The sequence below is a fragment of the Callospermophilus lateralis genome, chromosome 1, assembly GCF_048772815.1.
Source record: "Callospermophilus lateralis isolate mCalLat2 chromosome 1, mCalLat2.hap1, whole genome shotgun sequence".
Classification (NCBI taxonomy): domain Eukaryota; kingdom Metazoa; phylum Chordata; class Mammalia; order Rodentia; family Sciuridae; genus Callospermophilus; species Callospermophilus lateralis.
Window position 1 is genome coordinate 34,766,435 of NC_135305.1, and position 22,031 is coordinate 34,788,465.

A 22,031-nucleotide genomic window follows, 5' to 3' on the forward strand; every position below is an offset into this window, starting at 1 on the left:
GTTAACTAGACATATAAAAATTTCTGTTACACGGTATTGCAAATAACTTTCTCTCATTGATTTTTTTTACTTATATTGTGTTTAAGATCAGTATTAAGACTAAGGTTATGAAGCCTATCATTTTATACATTTAGAATACTCTACAAACATCTGATTAGAGCATTTCTTGGAATTACTGAAGCTGAGTTTTCCAGTAAATAAATATAATAGAAATAATCATCTGAGATATTTAACATACCAATGATTTTTTATTAGTAAAATTGTGAAACATCATTAATACTTAATAAAATTCTAAAAATTTCTTCATGTCTTAATTTGAAATGGAGACTTCTTTAGATACATATTCTTGTTTTCAGCATGTCATATACACATTCTGTCCTTTTTTCATGAGAATAGAAAAACAAAATGTCCTATACCTCTCCCATCTCTGTTGGCTTTTTAATTGTCAAGAAATGTTCTCATTAGGAGTTTTAAGAGTATGCTAAAATGGAAATAATGGAATGTAAACCATCAGCCTCTTGTCCAGAATTAATTCACACAAAGTTCAATTTGTTTTCTTTGATCTCTAATCTAGTTAGACAATAATCCCTCTGACTTTTCCCTTTGGGTTGCTAATGATGGGGTGGGGAGGGAGAGAGTGGGTGCTAATCTCAAAGTGAATAAGAAGGTAATAGTTTTCACTCATTGACATGTCACTTTTCTCTTAGCCTCCTTTTAAACTGATATGATTTTTTCCCCTAATTTTTCCTATATTTCTCTTGCAAGTAGATATTTATTTATGTAATGGCTTTTATAAAATGAATTCAATTTTTAAAAAATTTATTGAGGTCGTCCTGTGTGTAAGGAAGTAGAGACATGGAGACAAACAAGGTATGGATGTCTTTGCTCCAAGAGCAGCTAGACAGTGTAAGGGCCCCGAAGATGTCTACTTCCTAATCTCCAAAATCTGTGGACACACTATCTCTTACATGGCAAAAAGGACATTGTAGCTGTAACCAAAATGAAGGACTTTGAGGCAGGAAGATTATTCTGGAGTATTTAAGTGGACCTATCTAGTCATATGAGTTCTTTAAACAAAGATCCTTTTGTGACTGTAAACCAGAAAGATAACATGAGGGACATCAACCTGCAGTTGCTGGTTCTAAAAACAGAGGAAGAGGCCACAGCCCAAGGAATGTGGGTGGCCTTTAGACATTGGAAAAGGCAAGAAAATGGATTCTCCTCCAGTGCCTCCAGAAGAAACACAGCCCTACGTACACCTTGATTTTAGACCATTGAGATCCGCAACAGATTTCTGAGGTACAGAACTTTAAGATAACACATTTTTGTTGTTTAAGATACTGAACCTGTGGTCTTTTGTTATAGCAGCAAAAGGAAATTAATGCGGATGTGCCTCAAAAAAGTACAAAGCGGCTTAGCTTGTGGAGAATGTGCAGAATGGAGACATAAACCAAGTACTTTGGGTCCTTGGTGTTGAGCAAGATAGGGATGAGAAGGAACCACAAAGGAAGAAACCTCCCAGTTGTCATTGGAGTGTTAGGACTTTGCTAGTTATGGAAGAAAAACAAGGATATTTCAGAAGAAGAGACAAATACTCAAACCGACCTTATAATATGTTTGCATATCAATTTTCTGTGGGGGTACAGTTATGAAAAGCTTGAAAGAGGAATAAAAATACTTTTTCTTCCACTAAAATAACATCCTAGATACCCTGAAGTGTCCTACTTTTCAACAAACTATGGTGGCTAATATATACTTTTTAATGCATTGATGAGTTTCCAGGAAATGAGAAAACATGTGAAGCCCTAACCCAAAACTGATAGAATTCTAGGGGTTATAGTTCATTGGTAGAGCACTTGCCTAGCAAGGATAGATCCCTAGCCCGGTGGGGAGAGGGGGGAGATATTCATATAGCTCATACTTTCATGCCAAGGACAACTAAAGAAAATTAAACAAATTGAAAAGATATCACCTAGAAATTATCAAGGAGTGAATAATATAATAAGGAATAACTAGGTATAAAGATAGGAATCTAGAGAAATGATGGGAACTAAATGACTTTTGTTCTGGAGAAGTTTCTCATCCAAGAAAGATGGTCGAGAAGCTGAGAGGCATTAAGAAGGAGCAAAAAGTGTTAACTGCAAAAGGGGAGATGGGTAAATCTCACTGCTCTACAATCAAGGTAGACAGAAAAATGGAAGGAAGGAAGAAATGAAGGGAGGGAAGAAAACTTAAAAGATAAGCTTTAAAGATGTCAGCAAAACAAATCCAAGCAAAGAATTAAAACTCAGACTATATTAAAAAAAAAACTCCAAGAATTCAATAAGGTAAAAAGTCCAATAAAAAAAATTTCCCACAGTTATAAATAGGCATTTCTCAGAAACAGCAGCACAGATGCTGACTAGGCATTGTAGGATGGCACCAGAGAATGCTACCTTAAAACAAGATACCATTTTCATTCAACTTAACAAAATTAAGCACTCTGATAACTCTTCTGTACAACTCTTGGGAACTTATAATAAATTGGTTCAAACACTTTGGGGAAAAATTGATATGATATATACTAGTTTTGAATATGCACATGCCCTGCAACCAAGCAATATACACTAGAAAAACACTGATGTGGATGTGACATGAATAAAAGCTTTCATGACAATGTTGATAAAATAATGAAAAAAAGGAGACAGAAACAACTTGATTATTCCAAAGTAATGGTTAAATATATTGTGGTATATTCACATAAACATTACACAACTGTGAAATAAATGCACATAAACAATTAATAGTCTAGCAAACAATGGAGAACTATATATTATAACACAATTTTAATATTTGTTTTTTCTTGTGATAGGTATCAAATCCAGGGCCTTGAGCATGCTAGGCAAGTGCTCTATCACAGAGCTGTCCCCAGCCCATATAATTAATTAATTACTTAATTAATTTGTTGCTTGCTTGATTGATTTTTGAGACAGGGTCTCACTCAGTTGTCCAGGCTGTCCTTGAACTTTCAGTCTTCCTGTCTTAGCTTCCAAAGTCATTAGGATCATAGGTCTATGCCACCACATCCAGTTATAACACCAATTTTCTAAAGCTCAAAAAACTAAATAATAAGTTATTTAGGAATATATTTTATATGGAAAAATATATGATTAATTATAAAGTTGAATGGAAGTTGCTAAAGACTAAAGTATACTGCCACTTTTACAAAGCTCTAAAATATTCAAGACTAAACATGGCTTAGAGATACATACAGTTTTACATGTAAAAGTACCTATAAAACCAGTAGCAACAAACTATGTCCCTAGCATAGAATGGGGGGCTGTGGTGGCAGATGGCACTGAAAAACTTCAATAGAGTGGGTGATGTTTGGTTCATTCCCTAGGTGATGATGTGTTCACTGGTGTTCATCCTATTATGTTTTTAAATTTACAAGGACTCTTTTGTAGTATCAAATATTACATAATACAATTTTAATTACATCCCAGAATTATAATATTATTTTTGATAAGACGGCTATTCTTCCACTTCCTTCTTCCTTGAAAGTTCTTTTCTGTATTGTTGAACTTGAATGAGAGTCACAGTCTGAAAGAAGGAGAAAGTACGCTGTCAGATGATACGTACAAATGCTGTCTCAGCTCAGCTCAGAACTAATGGTCTTCCCAGACTTGATGTCACAAAATTATTATAAAATGACAGACTGAACTCTCCATTTACTCATATTTCAATTCGATGGCTCATTTTCCAGTGTGAGTCCTATCTTTAAATTATCCTGCTCAAAAGTAGATGTGGGCTTCAAGTAGTTCTTGGCTGCCAAGTGCTTTCTCATTCCATCCCCATCAAATCAAAACTTCCATTCATGTACTTTTAAAGTTGCTGTGTTTGAATTTTTAACTGAAACATACAATGAAGGTCTTATCAAACATGCTGGAGAAACAGGAAGTAACAGTTTATAATACACTATAGTAATTTTAATTCAGACTGATTTCTCTGTACTATCACTTTTGGGGCATGTATGGCAAAAATCTCACTGCCCTCACCTTATCCGTGCCTAACCAGCACTCATGCATAAGAATATCCTGATCACTGGGCTGGGGTTGTGGCTCAGTGGTAAAGCACTTGCCTCGCACGTGTGAGGCACGGGGTTCGATCCTCAGCACCACATAAAAATAAATAAATAAAGGTATTGTGTCCACTTACAGGAGAAAAAAAAAAAATCCTGATCACTTCTAATTTTAACCAAAGTCCTTCCCCACCACTTACCTTCTGCTAGTGACAAGGATGTGAAGGTGTGAGGGAGTGGGGCCATGGGCAGTGGTAGGTGTTTGACCTAACATAATATGTATGACAGGAATTAACAGGAATCAAACTCAGATCACAGGTCATGAAGCAGATAGAACCTGTGTATCAAAGTTATACAGCCCTGAGTTCCAGTCCCCAGCTCCACCACCTTTTAGTTGATTGACAATTGACAAGCTACAAAATTTGTCTGTGTCTTAGCTTTCTCGTCTATATAAGAAGTTAACATCACCACCCACATCATAAGGTTGTTGTGAGGATTTCATTACATTTTTAAATTATAAAAACACAAAATGGTGCCCTCTTTGTATTGGAGTATTTCTGGGCTTTCAATAGAGATAGGTTAATTTACTTACTCATCCTTGAATGCAGATTTCCTGGCATTCCTTTTCACTGTTGAATCTGTTTCCTGAGCCACTGCAGCCACTATACCAAAAGCGGGCACACGAGTTGACCTGTTTGTCATAATACCATCGAACCACATAATCAACACAGTTTCCAGGCTTCAAGTCTTCCAAACATCTAGGATCTGGGGTGGGAAAAGGATAATGCATTACTAGAGGTTTTTCTTTACTGGGATGAAAAGTAAAAGCTTTATGAAGTTATATTTTTAAAATATGCTTTTGACACATTAGCAGACCAACTAAGAAAATATGATTCTAAATGAGTGAAAGAAGGGATCCAAAAAACCCCAAATATTCTGCCTACTACCTGAAACTCTACCACTACATATTCATTCATTTAAAACAAAAGTTTTTGATCTTTATGAAGCCCCAATAAAAATACACATTTCCCTGAAAGTGTGAGAATTTATTTATTAATACTTTTGTGGGATTTGTTGATATGAGAAAGATAGGACTTCTTCCATTTACTTTGGATTTGATTTTAAATCAAGTTAATATTTGGAATTAAAATGACTTACACCTTCAGTTTATTCATAGAAAGTATCACTGTGTGTGCCTAAAAAGAAAAACCCTGTAAGTCACCAAAGGCAGGAAAATGAGAGGCTCTTTATATCACAATTCCTCTAAAGAACAACTCTTATAGGATGCTAAAAATATGACATTCTAAAGTCAATTTACAAATAAATTTCAGAAAAGTACCCACTGTAAGAAAGCAAAGGTGAGTCATAACAATAAAGTCATATTATACTAATGAGATTCTTCTAATCACAGAACTTTCAATCTGTTAAATCCTTTTCTCTTTTCTTTTCTTTTCTTTTCTTTTTCTTTTTCTTTTTCTTTTTTTTTTTTTTTTTTTTGAAATGGAGTCTCACCATGTGGCCTCAAACTCATGGGCTCAAGTGACTGTTCCACCTCAGCCGACAGAGCAGCTGGACTACAAGACCATACCACCATGCCAACAATGTTAAATCCCTTTCTATTTTTTGATTCTCCATAGTACTTTGATTCACATTTCCTACCTGAAGTTAATCCAAGGTGGGAGAAGCCAATAAATAAATTAATTAAAAGTCCAAATGGATGATTGTGCCTGTGACTTTTATTGTGCGAGTTGGTTTGAGTCACAAGTTTCATTTCTCTGTAGCGAATGAGTTCTTTCTCCAGCTCTTATAAAGGCTCCTTAGACCAAATAGGAAGAAACATACTTCCTCTACCTCTGCTCTTAAAAACTAAATACTGTATATTGTATAACTTGTTTTCAAGCTAATCTAAACAGGGATGTTGTTTTTCTTGCATATTTCACAAAAAATGCATATATATATGCATATATATAATTTTTCATATATATTAACTCCATAGAAAATATGTTGGTGTGCAATAAGAATTGTGATGCATTCCACTGTCATGTATTTAAAAAATAAAACCAATTTTTTAAAAAATATGTTGATGAATAAAAATCTAAAATTTTATCTTTTTTTCTCTTTCTTGTGCAATCAAGAGGTCAAAACCTCAAATGCCTACTTGTATGGAAGCCACATGTAAGACAACAGGGAGCAGCTAGACTATGGCAAACGGAACACAATCTTCTCTAAAGGCATTCAATTTGAAATCACATTTAAAATAAAATAAACAGCTTTAAAACTTTTATAATAAAATTTATTCCATAGTCAGCCAGTTTACAACTCTATATATAACCCAGCAAAAAAATATCTTTTGTCCTCCCTGGTTAGAGTCAGAGCGTTCTTTTTTAAATGAGATTTTAGAGACCATCTTTCTGTGCCTGCCTCACGTGGTAGGTACAGCAGTTGATTGCTAGGTGTCTCTTACCTTTGTGCACCAAATTATCCTGGTATAAAATCAGTCCAGGACTTGGAGTTCTGGTTTCCATACTCTCAAGGGTGCTGAGCAATGGCCCAAGAGTGGCAACAGCCTCAGATGAGGAAGTAACAACCAATCTATGAGCCCACGTCGGCTCTGGAGGCTCATTCTCCTCATGCTCGGGTCCAGGGACACTGAACTACACACACACAAAAGTATTTATATATTTTTTTTGGTTATGATAATATCAAATAAAAAAGTTAATTTGCTTCTGGGAACATTTGAGGAAAAATTCCGCATGGCTATGTACCCCCAACTTTCTGATACTTACTATTTCAAATAAAAGCTCAGGAAATAAGGCCCCTTATCTGTGTCAGGCATCTCTGAATAGCTGGGCTGTGAATTTCCCTACCACTTTGCATAAGTGTTTATGTATACACACACACTGCCCACCTCCAGGCACAGATGCATTCCAGAGAGCTCTGTGTACAGGGTATGAATGATGTGAGGTTGGGAGGGGGTTAACTTCATTCTTTTCTTAGTCACTGCTACCAGGAGGGAAAATAACCACTAATTTAATGTTTTCGTGGCCTTTTCTATCCATTTTATAACACTAGAGATTTTAACAATGCATTCCAAAATGTGTGCCATGATTCCAATCAATTTTGAGAATGGAAATCAGGGTGGTAGAGGACAATAACACAGCTGAGATGAAAACAATAGCAATGATTTGTCATCTAATTTGATTGCTGCCCAGTCTCAGCTGAAAACACCTGCCCTTCCTGTCACCCAGATCCCAGCTGATGCTAAAGGCTGTGGGTACTTAATTTCTAAGATATGCTGGACATCTCAGGAACAGACAATATAATTTCAAAAGCAAATTTCTGGGACTAAAACTTTCAAGTTTCATCAAAATTCACCTTATGTAATGGAACAAGGAAGAAAAGTTTTTGCTGGAAAAAAAAAGAAAAGTTGTGTCAGTTTTCTTGACCGTATTTCCAGCAGTTAGGCAAATCTTTTAGGGTAACAATTATGTTCTTTTTTTTTTCTTTTTCCCCCCTATTTGGATCCTAACTATACGAAGTTGAATCAGTGATTCACCTCAATTCTGGTCCAGTATGGTTATTTATCCTTGCATGCTCCCCACTTGTTTGTTATTTTGTTTGTTTGTTTGTTTGCTTGCTTGGTTTGTTAAAAAAAAAATTATTTAAATAGGTATATCTGCGAATGAGGTAACATAGTTACCTGGGATGCTTTTTTATCCTTGTTACACTATAACAAGAGGCAGTTGTCATCATCAGTTGCTCTCTTCTATCTCAGCTATCCTGCATTTGATGCTGTGTGCATACCTATGTGTAGGCACATGCACACACACACACACACACACACACACACACACCATGGTGGAAGAGCTAATTAATTCTAATACTCATGTATGTATATTTTTAAAGTTATTAAAGTACTGCTACATGAGTCAGATTAAGTCCATTAAAATTGGTCACTGGCCCTACACAAAAAGCACTTCATTCAAATATGATAGTAACTTTACACTGGCTTCAAAACACAAAGTGGTTTAAATGAATGTACAACTTTGTATCACTTGAGGTTCCTCTTTATTTCAGAATGATACTGTGAGTAACACAGCAATCTGAATGTTAGCTTTTGCTACAATCATAGAACTTGAGAATTGTAAGGCTAGAAGAATTTTTTCTCAGTCTCTTGCATTGGGGAGAACTAAGCCCCATATCAGGAAAGAAGTACCATTGTTTTTTGCTTGCATATGTCATGATAAGCAAAATATAAGAGTTTGAAGAGTAGTTTATCAAACATTAAAAACCAACTGATATTAGTCTAACCTCAGATATACTGTCTGTAGGATGATAATGTTCCTTTGAAGTGCTCTAGGGAGCACCATTTTCTTAAATGAATTAACTCAGCCTTTAAATCTTTACCTAACTCTGTTCTGAGACCGCCTAAGTTATTCTTTATGTCTTGTAAGCCTAAGAATGTCTGGGTTTTTTCTCAGTCACATGGTCATTTGGGAATTTTGACATCTGTAATTTACACCACATTCTAGAATAAGCATAACTTCTTTTATAAATGAAACTATTTTCATCAATCTTCTGGATCAACATATTTCAGATATTTGAACAAATGCATAATTGTTATGGTTTGTAATTTTTATAATTTTCTTACTTATTATAAAATCAAACATTCATTGAAAGGAATTTTAGAAAACATGAACAAGGAAAAAGAAGAAATAGAAATCAGAAGTAATTCTACCCCCCAGAGATAATTATTGTTAATATTAAGGTATAATTTTTTTCCCAGTTAATGTGCATATTTTTTTTAAAAAATGCTGCATGTTTGTTTTTCTATGCTTTTCATTCTTAATATATACTATGTTCCTAGTATATATTATGATCATTCCATATATTTTACCATGACTGCAACATTATTTTAAATATAGAATATCCATAATGATAATGGTCTTTTTTGAAATTTATTTCCCTTTTTTTTTCTTCTGTTATAAACCTCAGGTCTACTTTGTGGGCTGAAGAACACATATATTTAAGGCTTTGAGACAAAGTCCCCTCCAAACATGTTTTTTTACAAATTTGAACACTCAGCGAGAGTGTATTTCCTAAAGTATTACCCTTTACTAGCTATTATGATTGAAAAGATATATAATTACCAGTGTCACTGTTGAAAAATTCTCCAGCTGATCTATAGACCCCTGGCATAATCTGCCCCCTCCACACAATACGATCTCACCTGCCACTATGACCCTCAGATATACTGTCTGTAGGGTGATAATGTTCCAGGACCCTTCATTTCTTCCTCTTCATTCTGCCTCAGGCTCTCAAAACCAACCCTTCACTGAAACCTATTTAGAGTTGCTCTCCGTTTATAAAACTTCCAGTAACTACTCAGTACAGAGTCTCCTCTTCTAGATGATGCACAATACCTTCTGACTCTTCTGTACAGGGCTCTGAATATACAGAGTGTACCCTTTAGCCCTACCCTGTATGGAAGCAGAACATGCCAGCCCCAAATATGCCACTTTTGCATGTTGATTTATTTTGAGGCAACTGAGAAGAAGCAGATGCAGAAAAAGCTATCTGCCCTTTCTCCATTTGCCTAAAAGCAGGACCTAAATTTATAAAGATGTCCTTCTTTCTCTATCAGGAAGGACAGAGTTAATCACTGAAGATCACCCTAGATTCTTATCCCAGAGTTGGCACCAGAGGACTCTATATAACTGGCTCTTATCTTCCACTAGCTCCCCCATATATTCACCTTCCCACAATTTGCTCCCCTGGAAACTCGAAATCCTTTTTGTCTTGTCACTTTTTTACAAATTTATTGTCCTTTTGTTAGGATTCTATACAAGCTCCCAGTGCTAACATCCCTTTGAGTTATTCATCACTGAATGCCCCTATGTGTTGTGTGCTGCACATGTTAATAAACTTCTGTTTGTTTTCCTCTTGTTAATCTGTCTTTTGTCAGTCAAATTTACAGAGCTCCAGACTAGAGCTTAAGAGGGTAGAGGAAAAAGAAAAATGTCCCTCCCTGCCACTATTTTGTACCATTTCCTAGTTCACATATATAAACATCACAGCCCTGATAAGAGATATTGAACAATGCCATTGGTTCTTTTTCTTTGTATCTTCCTTCTATTCTCTATTTTCTCTTCTTTTATTTCAATAGCATAGAGAAGGCACTAAATAAATTCACAGACTGTTAGAGTTTTCCTATTACACTCTCTTCAGGCCAAACTTAATAAGGATGTGCAAAGAAAGAAAGAAAGACAATTTTGGATTACTCAACTCCTCTAGGCTTTAAGGTCAGAGTTTTTAGAATAAAAAAGATCAGCCCTAACATAACCTTCCAACTGTAAGAGGGGGATTTAAGCACTCATATTTAACTGGCAAAATAAACACCCATTCATTGCTAGTGGCTGCCTCTGGAGAGGAGGATAAAAAACGATCTCTGGCGAGTAAACAAATGGAAACACTGGTCACTTCTGGGGGCAGGGTGTGCACTCAGGTGTTTATTATATTATACATATTAAACCTAAAAACACAAGCCTGCCTACGGGTGCGCACGTTTCTATTCCTGCCACGCTGGCCTCCCTTAGTGGGGAAAGATGGTTCCAGTTCCAAGCAGGGGCTCACCATAGCAAAGGGCGCAAAAGAGGTGTCTGGGGCATGTGGGGGCTGACACCTGGAGTCCAGGACTGCTCCATGCAGCTGGACAAGCAGATCTGTTATCATCATGCTCTTTCAGCCTTCACGCTGATCTTTAATAGGAGGAAAACAGACTTTGCCACATCCGCAGAATATGAATGCATGAGCTAATGAGGATCGCTGACCACGCCACACACCATTCCAAAAGGTCTTTTGGTTTCCGATTTCCAAACATTTTCCTCCTAATTCATTACCTAGAATCTTTTATATATCACAGACAAGCTCTTCAACTCTGAGCTCATGTCTGCTCTGGATGAATGCTAATTATCTTGTGCATTAGCCCTTGTGTTCAGATTCAGCCTTGTCCTAGCCTTGCAGGTCAAATTTTTCCCATTTGGGTGTGAGGATTCTGCTACTGCCAAATGGCTCCACGGCCAGCACCTTCAAGGTGTCCGGCTTCTCAGGAGTCCTTCTCGGTGGACTCTTCCCAGGGGAGAACACTTCTTTGCCAGGACTCTCAGCACTTAAATCCAAGTACTCAAAAGAAGGTTCTTTACTTGTATTTCAAGGTTGCAAGACTCTCAGGAAAACCTTGAGCTTGGGTTGCACTCCCAGATTCACTGCAGCTTTCTTTCATGGAAGTGGAATGCAGGATTTTATTCTGTTAAACCCCTCTCACACATTAGTATAATGCCCACTACTATGACATTGCCCAATAAAAGTTTTGAACTGCTGTAATCATATACTTTAAAAAAGAGAACATTTTGATAATAATCCCTTGTTTTACAGGTAAGAAAACAGACCTCAAGAGAAGAGATGATTCAGTCAGATGTCAGGCAGCTATCAGATTTCACTTCTAGAATTTCATTCATTGTGAGATAACAGGATAAACTTAACAGTCTTTGAAAAAGACCACACATATTTAATAGATATGTCCTAATTTCAGAAGTAAAATAGGAAGAATATAGTCTTTGGAGCTGAGGGAATTAAGTATTTAGTTTCATTATTGAGACTACAAACCAAATTTTCCAGGTATAGAAGCATCTCAGATTCTAAGGGTAATAAATCTATTCTCAGTGATTTATGATGCTTAGCCAGCATCTCTACATAATAAGAGTTAGTTGTTATGTAGGGTTTTATCAAGAATTTGCATTTTTTATCACAATGAAAATATTAATTTTATTTTATAAATAAGTAAATTATTATACTAACCAATGTAACAGTATCTATATATGTAACTAACTTAAGTCCATTTGTGAATAATTAATTGGGTCTAATTTCTGGAAATCCATTTTATTTAATTGGGTTTAATTTCTGGAAATCCATTTGTTTTTGGTCATTGGACAAATTAAACTACCTACTAGGCCTGGTCCCATGTCTTTTGAGGTTTTCAATAGCATTGATTATGGCTTCTGAATAGGCTACTTCATTTAGTAGTCAGTATAATATGATTGAGCATTCTATACAATTTTATTTGCATAGAACATTCAAAGAAAATATAGATGTACTCAGACTTTATACTATTTCTCCTGTCACAGAGGCTTAGTATCAAGCTAAAATATATGCCATTGTGTTTTAAATAGGTTTTTAAAGAAAATTCAACCAAAATGAAATTATGTGTAAGTGAAATAATTTGATGATGCTATTTTTAAAAGAGGAAATGCATAAATAAAATGACACTATTAACAGGTATTAAATAAGCTGGAAAGGATGTAGAAAAGAAAGCAAAGACACAAATTATGGCCATATGATATGATTAATGTGGGTGAGAAATGTAGCGGTTCTGATCTAAAGTAACAGAGGCAAGGAGGAGAGGAGGGTGAGCGGTGGCGAGCAGAGAGAGGGACGATAGGAACTTTCTGAAGGAGACAGTAGTGCTGTGAGGACAGGCTTACCACCTCGTCCCCAGTCTTCTTATGGATACTTGGCAAGTTGTTGGGAAGGAGAGAAAAGGACATCTGGAGAAGCAGCACTGTGAATATATTCCACGATGCATGTCTGTGGAATCCCCAGGCACAGGCCAAGACTATGTGTGACTATGAGGCCAAGAAAAAGGCCTGGACTAGGGAAGCAAATGGGACAGTTGTTGACATGTACAACACTGGAACTCAGAACGAGAACATGGAAGAAAAGGAGAAGCAGCCTGTGGACAGAGATCAGAAAAATTAAGGCTCTGATGTTTCAGGGGTAGGCAGACAAAGATTACCCCCCAACAGTGATTGATATAGAGTGCTCAGAGGGGTGGCAGGAGAACAAGAGAGGGCTCTCACAATCAAGGAAAATAGGTTCAGCAAAACTGTGTCCATGGTGTTACATGAAAAAGAGCAGTCCAGCAAGGATCTGGAAATTAAGGAGGTCACTGGTGGCCTTTCTAGCAGAATTTCAGTGGCATAGTAGAGGCAGTAGCCTGACTTCAGAGGGTTTCCTGAGTGAATGGGAAGTCAGAAAGCATTGAATGAATGACATTGAGGGGGAGTGGGTGGTTGGGTGGGACTGTGAGGTGGAGAAAGAGGGAGAGGAAGGAGAGGGACAGGGAAAGGGGAGAGAGAAATGGAAGATGGAGGGAGGGGAGGAGCAAAGAGCAGGAGAGAAAGAGAGACAAAGAGACAGCAATGACTGGCCTGAGGAATAATTTTATTATACAACGATAGAAAGAGATAGGATATTAGCAAGAGGGATGTGTAAATTAAGAGAGGTTTGGGGTATCTTTTAGATGGGTGAGCCTGAAGTCTCTTTACTGACTCTAGGGAGGAAGTCTGAAATATTAGTAGGAAATGGCACACCATTGGAGCAAAGTTCTGACCTTATAAGAGGTAGAAGGGAACAGGCCTCAGGGCACAGGTAGACAATTGAAAGGTATCACATCAGAGTTGAGGATGGAGCCCAAAGTCAGATTTGGGAAGGAAAAGACATTCAATTCCAACATCAAGTCTGAATCTGCTCAGTGCTCCCATTCTGTAAAAAAAAATGTCCAGTGGAGTCTGGTCTCAGAAGTGGCTTTATTTAAGTGGATCTTGACATACAGTGAGAAACAATAATCATTGTGGGGAAAAGAAGGTATGAGATGGGAGAGATGGTGAGAGTGAATTGGAAATGGAGATATTGGACTAAAATAAAACAGAAAAGTCAGACAAAGACGGCGAGACAGCCAGCAGTCAGCCACTAGGCTAATTTTCTGTAATATATGTTGGTACAGAATGTACATTTTCTTCATGGAAATGAGGAGCCTGCATGCTAGACTGAAGACTGGCAGGAAGAATCAGGATGCTCTCAGAACAAGGAGACTAACAACGCCCTCTTATTCCTCCACTGTGCCTCCTCCTGCTCAGCTAACCAGAGGGACCTCCCACGCCAGCTTGGCTGTGTCAATCACTGTGTTGCTGTGGAATCACTCTGCACAGGAATGCCACAGTCTCCTTTCTACCAAGAGGAAAAAGTCTTGCTGCCAGTTATCTAAGTTACTTGCAGTCAAGGAATAATTTTTCATAATAACAGAAAGAGAAACTTTTAGAAAGGGCATATAGGGTTTCTTTCTACTTCTTCAAGAAGAAAAAATACCTAAGGTATTATTATAAGAAACCAACTCCTACAAATAAACTGACACTGACATTATTTATTAATGCTTTCAGAATGACAAAAAGTGACTTCATGCAGGAAATTAATATGCTTATGGGCTTAATGGACCATTACTGGATATGACCAGTTGGCCTAATAAAATGAAGTTCACTTGATTTTATTGCCCTATTCCTATTTACATCTTGGAAACCTTAACCCAACTGGACCAGAAAGAATAAGTGAACATGAAAGTGTTAACATTATTGCTACCATAAAAATAAGGATTTTTTTATTACAGTATAATCTTTTTATTACAGTATAATTGTCCTTCATTGGAAAAAAATCTTCAGATTTCTCTTTTAACTCAACAACTGGTGTGACACTTATTTGGTCATAAACATTTATTGAGCATCTACTGTGTGTAAAACAAAGCACTGTTTTAGATAAGTATGACACAAATTTTAGACAAAGATCATGTCCTTAAAAAATTTAAATGCACTAGGAAAGTTAAGACACATATAAATAATTATTAACAATATAAACACAATAGATTCCAGAAGAAAACATAAATTATCCAGAGATTTCAGGAGAGATACAGTTCTAATGGACGTACATATTTAGCTTCCTGAAACTGGCCTGTGAACGAAATAGAGCAGGGGATTGCTTAATGTCACAAATTTTAGTAGGAAGAGATCTTTCTGCATTCCATATTTCCCAACATACCTGTTCCCAGATACTTAAAGCACATGTAAATCAGGACCAAATCTCATTCCACAGTTAAATAGAATGCTTAAAATGCTGGTCCTTCTTTGAGGTAGAAATCACAGACTTAGACTGCACACTGAAGTGTAAATAACTGATGTCAGATTTTCCCCTAAGAACAGATTTTTGAAAGAAATGGAAGAAGAAAAGACAGAATGAAAGACTGAAAGAAGCTAGGTATCTGAAGGAAGCAATAAAAACCACAGAGAAAGGAAAAAGCAACACAAAAAACTCTGAGATTATTTACTGGTTTTCCATTATACCCTAGAGTAAGCTAGGAAACAACCTGAACCGATAGGTATTAAACAAAGATAGCTTCATAGGCACAGAAATACAAATGTTTTTATATTTATATGTAGGCAGACTATAGATAAATGGATATTTCAGATTTAAAGATGAAAATAATGCATACATGTTTGCTCATATTAAAATAACTACTAAGAAACTAATTTCTTAAAAATTCACAATTGACTTGATGTTTTTGCAGAGAGAACCAGTGTGACAAGGTCTAGCAACAAGAGGGGCTATCCAAGAAACTCAGGTGCATTGTGAGCTCCCACTACCTCAATCAAAGGCCTCCTAGAGAGACCCGGCCAATGCTCAGTTTCCCTCCTTGCAGCAATTGGTTTTATAAATCCAAACTATTCTGGATTTTCTCTTCTTGTTCCTTCCCCTCCCCAGTTACTAGAATGCTTCATCTGCTATGATCTGTTAATGTCACTTGACTCTCAGAGTCATCAAATTCCTGTAACATGACATCAGAGGCATATGCCTTAATGTTCCTCATTCCGCATCAGAACATTCTTGAATGTTCCTCAGGCACTTTACATGGTACAAACTAAACTTATTTTATAACTTTAAAAACCCTGTCCTATAATCTCCATATTTCAATCTAACCTATCTCCAATCCAGGCACCCAATTGTCATACCAAAACCCATCCCTCTCCCTAACCCTCAATTGCTTAATTCTGCTAATTCTGCTAGGAAAGGCTTTCCTACCTGTGCCTCTGTTTTATTCCTACTACCCCTGCCTCAATTTAGGGCCTTGCTATCTCTTGCCCAGACGATCAGACCTCATATCTGGTTTCTTCACTCCTCTTCCTAGTTACCTGTCACACTATAACCAGGGTTATTCTTTTTGTGAACGAATATGACCACCTATGGACCCTTACTTTACAAATTCCTCTGCTGTCTCCAGGCTAGCTGGCCTATAGATGAAGTTCAAGCTCCTTGGGTTGGCACATAAATCCATTTATGATTAGTCCTCAAATGACCTGTCCAGCTTTACCTCTCATCATTCTTCCATACACACCCTAGGCTACAGTTAGACTGAACTTGTCCCCTTTTCCGGAAATGCCATGCCCCTGTCGATACAGCCTGTGCCTAGATATTCCCTATGCTGGGAATACTCTTCCCTCTTTACTTTTCCTTTGAAAAACTCCTAGTTATTGTCAACTCTGGGGTCAGTGCCACATCCTCTGTGAAACCTTCAGTTATGGACTAAATGCTGCGTCCCTCCAAAATTCATATATTGAAACCTAAACCCCAGTCTTCAAAACTGTGAGAAATAAATGTTATTTAAGCCACCCAGTTCATGATATTTTTACCCTCAGCCCAAGCCAACTAAGGCACTTTCCACTATTCTCCCTGAGATTAATTGCACCATCTCTCATGCTTCATCCATAGCTCTGAGAAAACTCTTAAAGCATCAGTGCATCTTGTATTTATCTATCTCCCTGCTGGACTGTGACCTTCTCTCAGGCAGAAACCATGTGTTAAGAGTTACCACCTTGGATAACCTAGCATAGCAGTAAATGATCAATATGTGCTACTGAAATTCATCAGTATTAATACAGCAGAAATGTGATTCAATGATTATAAGGAGGGTTCAGTTTAAACATTACTTGCCAGATGAATCCTGAGCTTAATCTTTTTAAGGAAGACATTGGGAAGCATCTAAATACCTACTGGAAAATTGATTGTTTACATGGGTTGACAAGAGGGACAAAGTGATAAGTCACACAAGGAGGCAAGGTCCCAGCAGTGGATGGTACTCAGGAGGAGATAGACTGTGTATATTATTGTCTATATTTTACTTTAAAATGCTCAGTATAGACCATGGCCAGCAAATCTCTCTGAGCCAAGTCTTAGTCTCTATCTGTTTTCATAAAAGTTTTTGTTTAGTTTTGTTTGGGTGCTGGGGATTGAATCCAAAGCCTCATGCATGCTGAACCACACTCTGCCACTGAACCACACCACAAAGCCTGTCTTTGTGATAAGTTTTTTCAGAACACAGTTATGCTCATTCATTAAAGTATTATCTATGATTACTTTTGTACTTCAAAGACTTCTAATTAGAACAGAAATGGAATGACCTTCAAGCCAATAGTGTTCAATATATGACCCTGTATGAAAAGCAAAGTGTGCTGACCCTGGAAGAGACCACATGGTATAAAAGTGTGTGTTGATTTCAAAACAATCCAGGGGCAGTTTGTGGCCCTAATTGGCATTAATCATCTTGAAGTCCATGTTTATGGGACTCCAGAATATGTTGCAGGCCTTTCTGTTCTTTTTGGAACAGGGTATAAAAATTAGTGAGACTTATAGTCTGTGCCCTTAAGATTTGTATCCTAGGCTGCATGCCCTTGGGTCCCATTACTGATCTAATGTTTCTTGAGGCCTCAGTTTAAGTAGAAGGTGATGTTAGAATTTTTTTTTTTATGCTAGGGAATGAACCCAGGAGTGTTTAATCACTGAGTCATATCCCCAGCCTTTTTTAATCCTTATTTTGTGTTTTGAGACAGGATCTCCCTTAGTTTTGGAGGCTGGCTTTAACTTGCGATCCTCCTGCCTCAGCTTCCAAAGCCACTGGAATCAGAAGCAAGCACAGCCACACCCAGCTATTTTTACTCTTGTTCATGATACTCTTTCATTTCAATGAAGTCTTTATAAAAGAATAACACAGGGGCTGGGGTTGTGGCTAAGTGGTAGAGAGCTTGCGTGGCACGTGTGAGGCACTCGGTTCAATCCTTAACACCGCATAAAAATAAAACAAGTATATAAAGGATAACACAGGGCCAGGCACAGTAGTGCACGCCTTTAATCCCAGCAGCTTGGTTGGGTGAGACAGGAGGATTGCAGGTTCAAGGCCAGCCTCAGTAATTTAGTGAGGCCCTAAGCAACTTAGCAAGACCCTGTCTTAAAATTTTATAAAAGGGGCTTGGGTACTGGGGTACATGTAGCTCTGTGGTAAAATACCCATGAGTTAAATCTCTAGTACCAAAAAAATAATAATAATAAAATAAAGTAAAATAAAAGAGAGAGAGAGAGAGAGAGAGAGAGAGAGAGAGAGAGAGAGAGAGAAATAACACAGGGACTTTATCAAACTTAAAGAACAGGGCATGACTGTGCCTGCCCACTTGCTAAAGGTTGTCCTTATATATAGCAGACACCAGTCTAGACTTGCTTTAGTCATAAATTGGTGAAGAAGAGCCTGTAGGAGTTGCTTACTAGTTTGCACCTAAAATAACCTACTAACTTCTCATGATATGATTGGCTTAAATTTGTTTCCAGAAGCTTGCTATAAGGACAGTCACATTTACCTCAAAATTCATTCAGGAGCTAGTTATTTTCATGCCCTATGACCAGGAAGCCCTGGTCATGTATGTATACCTCCCTTCCATCCCCACTTTGAGCATAGAGCTGGAAGCTCAGTAAGCAAGAATGTGGCATGGAACATGGGAGAGTGACCAGTTGGACATGTGCATACTTCAGAAAAACTTGAAAAGATACAAAGTGGGGAGTGGAAGCACAGATGAAAGAAGAAGAGTTGTGGCCCTGGTATAAACAAATCTGCAAATAGTGTATTATTAACCTGTTCTAGTGCACGCGATTGCTTTGGTAGTGACAGGTGTGATATAAAAATATTGTTTGCAATATTTAGTGGGAAATTACTTATCAAATATGGAATTTTTAAAAAATCTCATATTCTTGTTTATAAGCCCTAGAGCTGTTTCAGAACTGGAAATCTTGGGTCAAGGTGGTATATTTGGAGCCAAGCACATGAAAATATCCATATCCCAGCTGATTCTGACAGCACAGAGCAAGAAGGTCTTTGATACAAAATAGAATACACCATTTTAAGCTCAAAAAGTAAGCAAAATAGTTACTTACTGACTCAGAAATTTCTTCTGGGGGCTCTGGAGTAGATATGCCAAGTTCTTCCCCCAACACCCCAAATTCAGGTTGAGATGATGAGGAGCCAAAAACTTTAGCTAAATAGGAAGGAAAATCCTCACAAATTTTTGTAGACAACTTTTGCTTCAGGGTGTCTTTTAAAAGAAAGGGAGAAAGTAGGAGTAATGAAACATTACTTAAAACCTGTTTAAAGCAATCATCACTTTCTTTAAAATAAGAAATTCCCCATTCTTTGAAATTGACTACTAAAGTGAACTGATTTAGTTCATTTTTTTATTATGTATAAGAGTTTATCTAAAATAACTTTCTTTAATTTCATAATACACCCCAGCATAAAGAGGCAAAAGAGGAATTTAAATGCTTACTTATCTAAAGTGTCAGTTAGCTATGAATGTAAACCTAACTCTATGTAAAGGGTTAGCTTTGTCCACATTAAGTTATATAGGCACTTAGTCTAGTTTTAGGGAGAGTAAAAAGCCAGCTAATGCAAAAGAAGTATATTCCTCACTGCCTGTAGCAAAGTAAAAACTCCTTCAGATAAGATGATAAAGCTCTTAGGTTATTAAAATAGAAATTTTTCCTGAAACATGAATTACTTCTGGCCATTCTAACACATGAACAGCCCAATGAGATTGAATATATCAGACCCACCAGTCACCAAGCAGGGGGTTAAGGTCAGGAAGCTTGGAGAAGGAAGGAATAGAAAACATAAGCTTTCTGAGCATGGTATACTACCCTTAGGACTGGTGGTGCTGGCACTAAGGCATGGGCAGGGCATGAGGCCTGGACAGTTGGTGCCCGGCCATGTCAGGCCCCACTCCCAGGTAGATGGTGGAGGAAAGATAATGACAAACTGAAGCCTGCAAATGCATTAAGCATAATTTCACATCATAAGCTTTCCAGGTCTGGGCCCTGCCAGCATCAGTCATCAGTTTCTAAAGAACTGGAATATATTTCACTGTAAAGTTATACAATTTAAACAGAGATGAGTCAGGATATTAGGCAGTTTCATTAGTAAGTATCAGTTCATGTGAAAGGGTAAATTCAGCACAGGGAAGCCCATCAGATTAGCATTAATATGATGCATATCCAAAAGGCCATTCTCCAAGATAAATTCCTGATATCAGCACGCTTTCATAAAACCACAGAGCAGAACAAGCTCTCTAACTAATCCCAATTACTTGTGTTTCCCACCTCTTTAGTTTACTGTAACATTATCATTTGACAAGCATCTTTACATTTTTTGTCTATGGTTATGTCCTGCCTTGCTCCATCCCATACTCTAGTTAGGTAATTTTCTGAACATTAACCAGTCTTAACAATATCCCCAAGTCCTAGTCTTTCTTTTCATTCCTGTCCATTGACCATGAATACTTCAGTTAAACAACTCCAAGGTCAATTCAGCCCTTACTACGCATGAATAAAGACATGGTATTGTACCCTCCAAACTGGAGGATACTAAAATTTTTTTTTTTAACATCGATAGTTTATGCGTTACAATTTAATGTTGGCATAAGCTTCATTAATCTCCTGATTTTCATTTTTGGTAATAATCTAGTGATACGATATTTGAAAGAATAACGCAAATTCCTTTCTCCTGGGGCACCCAGCCTTACCTAGCAGGGTCAAGAAGTCATCAAAGTGATATACATGCTGTGGATCAGTAGCAATTAGATTCATTTCTTTAAGGAACATGTCAAAGTTGGGGTCACTTTTCTTCACCACCCCAATCACAAATATCTCCACACCAGTGTCTTTGGCTTCTTTCACCACTTCTGTCAGATTCTTTTTATCTCGGGAGTCTGTCTGTCCATCCGTGATGACCAAGGCCACCTTCTTTATGCCTGGCCTGGCACCCTTGAACATGTCATTGGCAGCCTGCAGGGCAGTGGCTGTATAGGTACCTTCCCCCAGATACTGCATGTTGTCTACAGCCAGCTTGAAATCATCCTTGCTGGAGAACTGCCTCAAATCAGCCACTATTTCCACCTTATGACTATAGTTGATTATGCCTATGCGGGCTGTGGTGAGGTCCACAGCAACGCGGTCAGCCAGAGACTTCACAAAATTTTGGATGATCCGGAAGTTGTTTAGCCCCACACTTTCTGAACTGTCAATCACAAACACCAACTCCAGGGGAGTCTCTTTGCATTTGTGACCACAACCTAAAAGACAAATGTTGAGACCAAAAAAAAAAAAACTGCAGGAATGAAACCAAACCATCACTGATTAGCACCACATTAGGAGAAGAGGGGAAAGAATTAACTTGGGACCTGAACTATTATTTTACTTTCCTGTGACTGGGAACAGCTGACATCTGTCTCCCTCCAGGCTTCTTACTTGACTCAGATTCCATAACAAATAATAAACACCTATCTGTTCATTTCTTAAATTAAAATATATTTTTTAAAAGCTAGCATGCCCAGTGTGTGCCTTCCCAATTTTATTACTCTTCCTCTAAGAGGTAACTACTGTCCAAAATCTGTTCTTCATCATTTCAACATCTGTTCTTAATCTACATCTGAAAGCTTCAACCCTTACATCAAACTGGAGATTTGCTCTCTGGCATGGAGGAAGTATTGGGATGAGAATTTTTAATTATGCGGGGAGGGGGGGAAGGATTGAGGTCTTAAACTATACACTAGCTGCCCACAACAACTCTATGTATGTCTAATCACCCACAGTGAGGACTGTAGTGGCTTCCACGTTATCAAAGAGAACGTTAGCCCATCTATGCTGTGAAATTCCAGAGAGCACTGGGCAATAAACAGCTTTTGTTTAAGTCAGTAAACAGTCATTCAAAGCAATTCTA

The 22,031-nt window shown here is 37.5% G+C and overlaps 1 protein-coding gene across 1 annotated transcript in view; it reads right to left on the reverse strand.

Moving 5' to 3' along the window:
• Nucleotides 1-3,343: 3,343 nt before the first annotated feature.
• The window catches only part of Col28a1 (collagen type XXVIII alpha 1 chain), a 158,234-nt gene continuing 139,546 nt past the window's right edge, over nt 3,344-22,031 (reverse strand). The window contains exons 31-35 of the mRNA XM_076861514.2: nt 20,836-21,384; nt 19,196-19,353; nt 6,588-6,714; nt 4,653-4,825; nt 3,344-3,582 (exon numbers count right to left, since the gene is read on the reverse strand). Coding sequence (XP_076717629.2) covers nt 4,653-4,825; nt 6,588-6,714; nt 19,196-19,353; nt 20,836-21,384 — 1,007 coding nt within the window. The 3' untranslated portion in view covers nt 3,344-3,582. The remainder of the gene's footprint in view (nt 3,583-4,652; nt 4,826-6,587; nt 6,715-19,195; nt 19,354-20,835; nt 21,385-22,031) is intronic.